This window comes from Anneissia japonica, unplaced genomic scaffold (genome assembly GCF_011630105.1).
Source record: "Anneissia japonica isolate Jap-2015-1 unplaced genomic scaffold, ASM1163010v1 scaffold287965_len1858130_cov191, whole genome shotgun sequence".
NCBI lineage: Eukaryota > Metazoa > Echinodermata > Crinoidea > Comatulida > Comatulidae > Anneissia > Anneissia japonica.
In genome coordinates this window covers 910,569-918,175 of record NW_022748342.1, presented here as the reverse complement: position 1 = coordinate 918,175, position 7,607 = coordinate 910,569, and the positions used below count along the sequence as shown (strand labels likewise).

Here is a 7,607-nt window from a genome sequence, read left to right as displayed (position 1 = left end):
GGGTTCCCCCCTAAAGAAACCATAGTAGTGGCAATGGCTTGTAGAAATAAAATGACATTAGTATTAAATGATTCCTGATGCAATTGGAATTCACGACTACCTGTTATACGGTAGATGCATTTTTTGAGTTACGTCTATAATGTTAATTTATTAAATTTCTATATTGACGCTATATTATGCAATTAATGTGACCTTCGTAAATTCAACCACACGGTGTTAATAATACCGGATTAAACCGCACCATGTATTGTTATTATACAGTAGTCATTTTGTCCTTCGTGAGCTACTGTACTTTGCGATGAAGTTCTCAGGCAATATAGGAAAGAATAACAGTTTTTGATTACATATTATTTTGGTGATTTTCTGCCTACACATGAGTCTATTTTTTTCGATTAGCTTTACATAAAGCTATAAATGCAATTTTACAGATACACTTTTGAAAATAAAACACAACCGTTCACATCTCTGATATCTACCCTGTTTGACTTGAAGAGTTGCAGGTTACCTTTTTTCTCTCTCGAAATACACAAAACAGTACACAATAATGCGAATTAAGATTTTACGTTTACTTGTAGCGGTGATGATAACAATGCACATCAATGCTGGTGTTAAGCCTATGGGTTTAGTGGCCGCGGAAAGTAATTCCGAGTGGAACCGAAATCATTTTGAAGACATTGGTGACAAAGAGCTTAAACAGCTAAAGCAGAAATCAGTGATATCCAAACGGAGCTTTCAGACAATTGAACAAACCGGGATAGGAGAGATGACGTCTGATCAACCTGATTTTACTACAACTACTTTTACCACTACTAGTACTACTTTGGAAAACCAAGGATTAACACAAACTTTATCGAAAGATACGCCCATAGCACGGGAAGCAGCAAAAGAGGAAATTAGCGATATCGAACCAACACTAACTGTCGCTTCTTCATCAAAACACCTTTTTGATGCTTTTTCTATAGTTGGACTATTGAGTGGAGTGTTACTGTTAGTTGTCATATTATTAGCGATTTATTGGCAAAATCGTAAAGTTACCAAATTTATGGAAACAAACGCGTCAACGGATACGGATGAAACTACACACATCATAATGGACGATAATACGCCTACATCGGAGGCCGGTGTCGAAACGTCAGGTAGGCCTAGGCCTATATATGCCGTTCCTCATAAGCCTATTCCAAATGTCTACAGAAAATCTGTGATAGATATCACGACAGGGGAGGTTGTTTCAAGCTTGATAGTTGATGATTCGGATGAGTTTGAACTTAATTGGCAAAGTCAGAGAAGTAATTACAGATAGAACAAAAAATAATGACCAATTTGTAAACTTCGGTAACCATAACGTAGGAAACTTGAGATCAATATTGAACTATAGATGACGCAATTTCCCATTCATTGTACACACTGAATATTGTATTGGGCTTGGTGAGATTATAGCTGAGATCAATCACAATCTTAATAATATCGTTTTATATATATATAAACTTTATAATATTCACGAAAACAAGTACAGTAGTACACACTCATTCAATCAAGATTGTTTTTACACTAATGAATATAATGGTAAAATAATATTTATTTATGTTCATATTATTTCCTTTTTGCAAAACTATTCCTCACAGATATAATATTCATATTATATTTAATTTTATTCAATAATGATCTGAATACTGCATTGTGTTATACAATATCATTACTACGTATATGCGTTACGTGTTGGCGTTAATAAATATTTAATGTTGCTTCATGAGTATCATCAGCATTAGTCGTTTTTCTATTCTTCCGTGTCATGCATGGTTTTATTTTTAGGTTTTAAATTTTATTTTAATAAAGTAAATTGTTAAGATGGAATAAACCGAAATGTATAACAATGAAATGTTATTTTGTATTATTTTAACAAAGATTGTTTGTATTCCATTAATGCATCGACTAAGATAGTGGTCAACCCGTTCCATTAAACTGTACCTTTATTACTCGAGGCTTTACATTCATAATTAATACGAGTCAAGACCAGATAGGCGGCCTAAGGAAGCCCTAGAACAACTATCAACAAAGATTCGCACCCAGGCCTTCTGTTGTTGCCTATGAAGACTTTTAAACCAATTGAACGAATGGAACTCAAGTATAGGCAACTAAATTTACACTATTTGCATATGCGTTGAATAGTGGGGAAGCACTAGACGATCTAATATACAAATAGCATCAATACTATACGCCATTTAAGCATCTGGAATGACAAGACAGGATCTTGGATGGCTACTTGAAAATGAACCATGATACACGTTAAAGATAATATTTAAACCGTTTTGTAATAATGCTGTATATTTATTTATTTAAAGTGTAAAGTTAAGGAAGAAGCATCTGCTTGAGTGAAAATATTTGGTCTTAACAAACTGGAAAACTGGATTTAGGAACCAGATTATATTGGTGATAAGATTCATGATAGTGCTGCATTGATAGTTGACTCAAACATACCTGGGTATTGTCAATCAAATAGCGCGAATCGACGGTCTGGTAATGTATTGCCACTGTCTCTTATACACATCTCAGTTGGGTCTTTCAAACTTCAGAACAATTAACAACGATTGAAACATAATAAACACAATTACATTCGTAGACAAGGTAGTTAATTGATAACTGATTACTTATTTAATTAATATACCAAAATATTGTTTGAGAATGCCTTAATTCAGTGTCCCATTGATCCTAGCTCTTCGGATAAGAATTGTTGATATTTTGTGTGCATATAAATATATGGCTAATGAAAATAAATAAATTAAAGCCCCATTCCAGGTAAAACTTCACTAAAAACAGATTTTTTTTATAGAAAAGATGCATATGCATTACTCCAATTATTATAAATTTACGCAAAAGAATAGAGAAATACAGACTATTTCTCATAGAATATTACCATTTTCTTGACGAATTCTTCGTTACTAGGAAAATTCGGAGGTTGTAGATCGCATCCCCTGGAATACTCTCGCTTTTATGTATACTTTGTACAGTCAATAAAGTGCGCCCTCTCTAATGGGATTATGTTTTGTACTTTGCATCTCGCACAATGCGGTTGTTCGAGTAGGTCTGAAATGTTTGTTTAAGTGTCAAAATCTCGGTCAGAATCAGTTTTTTTACAAATTTGAAATAATTCCTATGAAATATTATATTTCACAAGTGTCAATACTAGCAACGGAAAATATTATGTCGGCCGTTTCAATGTGTGATAACAGAACCTAAATCGAGGTAAAGCTAGCAGTGTTGGATAAGCTAAGGTTTTCGGCGCCTACTATATTTCTTCGCACGACCTATCGCAAAATCAAACATGAAAAATTCATCTGCATTTATTTTTTGTGTGGAACACCAAAAAAAAATCAAATTTCAGTCTTATTTTACATTTTTTCATGCTTAGGAATGTCAAAATTTAGTTAAACTAGCAATTCCGTATTATGTTTATAAATCTTTTTAACATTATACAAAAATTAAATTTTTCTTAACAACAGAGATTTTGCCGGGAATGGGGCTTTAATTAATTAACATTGCTGGATAGCAACATGCTATAGTACTAATAACTGAAAATGAGGGTTGCAGAGGGGCCCGAATATAATAGAGTTGTTAAAAAAAAAATCTGAGCCTTCACTCTGCTTTCGCCAGCCTTCCATGGCTTTTGGCTAAGATAAAACCTTAATTATCACTATTGGCATTTCGTCAAGTCTAATTTTGGAACCATTCCCATAATGTATTAACTTGTTTTAAAAACCCCATCCTTATACTATAAATTCAATTATGTCTACTTCCTCCTATTAAATGTTTCGTGAATAGTTTCAAAGAATATTACGCTATTGTTAAGGATTTAAAAGGAATATTATTCCAAACATATGGGCATTTGATATTCATTTCTTGACCTCCAAGTTTATTAACGTTTATATAGTAGCAGATATTGCTCATGTTTTGCAGTGTAAATATAGACGCGCCAACATTTCTACGTCTCTACGGATTTAAACACGATGTTATGTTCCTACTGCTGAGTTCACGGCACGCGCTAAAAGACGGATATATGTTATTGGCAAACTTAACTGGATCATGATGAAACAGAACGCACCCATCAACGTCGAACTCTACTCGACTTTGCATTTGTCTGAAAATCTTATATTAATACTAATTTATTTGTTCTGTACGTGACTTGGACATTCCGTTTCCTATATGTACGTCGTGAGGTGAGGTCGCTTAGTTATAGTTTGTAGTAGTAGCGTAAAGCAGAAATGTACATATTATTATTGTTGTAGCAAAACGAACAGAAAGTGACGTCATTAATCGTGCTTTACAATTAAAGAAGTTGACGCGTGACCCTGTCAATTAATCAGTGGCTGCTTGTATTTTGGCTTCGACATTCGTTTAAAAAATCTGGGTACAGAGCAGTCGCTAAAACTGATGGAGTGTGATACACGATTTACATGGATTATTGTTCTGTGTTTGCTTTGCAAACTGGCGATTGTTGACGGCATTTTACTATTGAAGGGCCCCGAAGATAAAACCGTTTACGAAGGTGATACAGTCACATTCGAATGCACCGTCGCTTCTAAGGGAGGTATTCAAATACTATGGGTTTTTGGTAGGGCAAGTTTTATCAGTGTTGACACAAAAATATTAAGTTATATGGACCACGGATTAAATACACGTTCCTCAATTATTAATGGTTTTGAAGGTCAGTATAAACTTCAGATTTCGAACGTTTCGATGTCCGACGAAGGTACATTTGGGTGCTACTATTCACAACATGGATCGACAGGAAATTTTAGTGAACATGGTGAGGCTAGACTGACGGTTTTAAAATTTGGAACGCGTAGTCCAGTCTGCAGTGTACAAAATTCCGATTTACCAAGGAGACCCTATCAGAAATTAGTTTTAAACTGTTTAAGCGCAAGCAAGAACTTTACCGTAAAATGGGATAATGGGACAGATAGCATGACACGGTTTCATTACGGTTGGCAAAACGTCCAGGTAGTTTTAACGCCTTACGATAACGGCCGCGTTTTCACATGTACGGAGCTTAACCCTGCGACGTTCAGGACGCAGAACTGTTCAATCAAGCCGATGAATATTTTTCCTACGGCTACTATACTTCCCGGACTACCAACAATATCAGCAGATAATGACATAACATTCGTTTGCAACGCGTCTGGCTTACCTAATATATCCAAATACGTGTGGATACATAATGGGCACGTGATAGCACGCGGCCTAATCTATCCAATGAAATACACCGTAGATGGACGAACATTGACAATTCGTGGCGTTGACATGTCAGACCATCAATCAAGTATTGTATGCCAAGCTTACGTTCAGTCTGGCATGTATGGTGTTGCAAGGACAACTATGGTCGTTCTACCGACTTTCCTCACTACAAGCACATCGCTTACCACGCCATTAACCATTCGACAAAGCACTCATATCATAACGGACGTAACAAGAGATATACCTTTAGAAAACGACGGCAACTATCCCATTAGTATATTCCCATTTAGTTTACCAGCAGTTGTAGCATCAGTTATTGGAATATCTGTTTTAATTATTATATCTGTAAGTCTGCTGATGTTTGTTTGTCTTCCAAGGCGCAAACCAATGCTTGAATTGCCTGATGTAACGGCTAGACGCGGAAGGAGCCCAGGGACTTTTGTCCCATCCATTAGCCGTGGAATCTCCCACAATAATTTTCTTTATGCTGAACTATCGAACGAAATAGATTTACAAAAAACGGAACATGCTTGTGAATACTTGGGGCAGTCGTTACGCGAGGAGGAGGTACTTCAACCACTAATTGATGAACATTTTCATTTATATTCTTCCGAAACACAAAGTGCAGCTGAATCAGCTGTACCTCCTCCATTGCCTCCAAAGCCAACGCGACTGATAGCGCCAGATTTATACGCTGAGATTCCCGAAGAAATCTACCAGGAATGTGACGATTACATACTATACTGGGATACTGAGTTGCCAGTACGTTCAAGTAGTGAAACAATAGACAATTTCTTTCAGGAACCAGATTATATTGGTGATAAGATTCATGATAGTGCTGCATTGATAGTTGACTCAAACATACCTGGGTATTGTCAATCAAATAGCGCGAAGCGACGGTCTGGTAATGTATTGCCATGTGGGTGTGACGAAAAATCAAGAGCCACCTGCACTTCATATGCTAGGGTGAAAAAAACCAATAGAAAGTATAGGGCTAAAGGATTATATGGTGATTATACAATCGGGAATCTTGAAAGAAATCTTTTGATACCTTTGAAATGCGACGATCTAACATCTGCTGGGCTGTACGATGCTCATACGGAGTTATTGGACTTCCAAACGGAACGAGAACTCTGTTTAAACAAGTGTTACTCGGATCCAATATATGACGTCATTCCCGAAAATGCCATTCAACACCATCATCAGACAATGTTGCTGCCATCTAGCAGGTGTCGATCCAGACTAAGACGTAGTAAAAGTTGCCCTAAGAATAATCCATACGAGGATACAACAGACAAATTTAGGCACCCATTATCATTTGTTTCAGACTTGCGCGTAGCTGAGAGTGCGCCAGATCTTGTTCATGCGCAACTGAATACCAAAGGTCACAATTACGAAATGGTTCCGGAGAAAGCTTTGAATGCATTGTGTAAAGCTAAATCAGACGATATTCTTAGTAAAGCGTCATCGTACAGTAGTTCTGCTGGGGATTCAAGTGATTACGTGGACATGGGTTCTAATGGAGTCAATGATTATATCTGACACAAAAATAATATTTTAATTTCCTCCCTCTGCTATTTAAGTTACTTTCTACCCCTGAGTAGAATTAACCATGAAGCTAGAAGGTACATTTATTGAAAATGACCACTATCAAAGCTAGCGATAAGAATTTTCAGATTTGGCTTTTTAACTTCGTCCACTCATAATCATGAACTTAATTTGATTTTTTTAATTGATTATGTTAGTGGCGCCTACAAATCTGGTGGATCACATTCCTTATAATTAACTTTCATTTCTTTTATTTACAGGTTATTGAAAGTGGCAATTTTACAAATTTCACCGGAATTTTGTTTTTATAATTATGACTGAGATTAATTTAACCACAACTTTAAAGATTTGAGAAATTGTACAATAGTATAGTTAAGAAAAAATTGACGTTAGCTTCCTAGGTAAACTTTACTTCAATTATAGTCGATATTGCTGTATAAATAAGTTGTATTAGTAAAAGCACTAACATACTCAAAACATCTTTAAAACGTTAAACAATTAAACAAATGTTAATATAAACAATAAAGTATGGAGGTAGGCCGATGCTAAAGTTTTTCATCCTTCTTAATGTAAAGTATTTTTATATTATAATTTTACAAGCAACCATTACGGAATTTTTTTTTCTTATTTATGTATCAATTCATGTTCTTTACGTGGAACACTATTCAAAGTAGGTTTTTTTATTTTGTATAACGCTTTTAAAGGCCTTCTTTGCATACTTTATTGTTTTTGTTTACTTAGGTTTTTTTCAGTCTTGTGCGAATTTATTTTCTTTTGAATTATATATATATATATATATATATATATATATATATATATATAATCTATAT

General features: G+C 35.2%; 1 protein-coding gene across 1 annotated transcript; it reads left to right on the top strand.

Moving 5' to 3' along the window:
- The first annotated feature begins 3,997 nt into the window (after nt 1-3,997).
- Nucleotides 3,998-7,569, top strand: LOC117120882. The gene has a single exon (XM_033265980.1). The coding sequence runs from the start codon at nt 4,426-4,428 to the stop codon at nt 6,769-6,771; it is 2,346 nt and encodes a 781-aa protein (XP_033121871.1). The 5' UTR covers nt 3,998-4,425; the 3' UTR covers nt 6,772-7,569.
- The last annotated feature ends 38 nt before the right edge of the window (nt 7,570-7,607 follow it).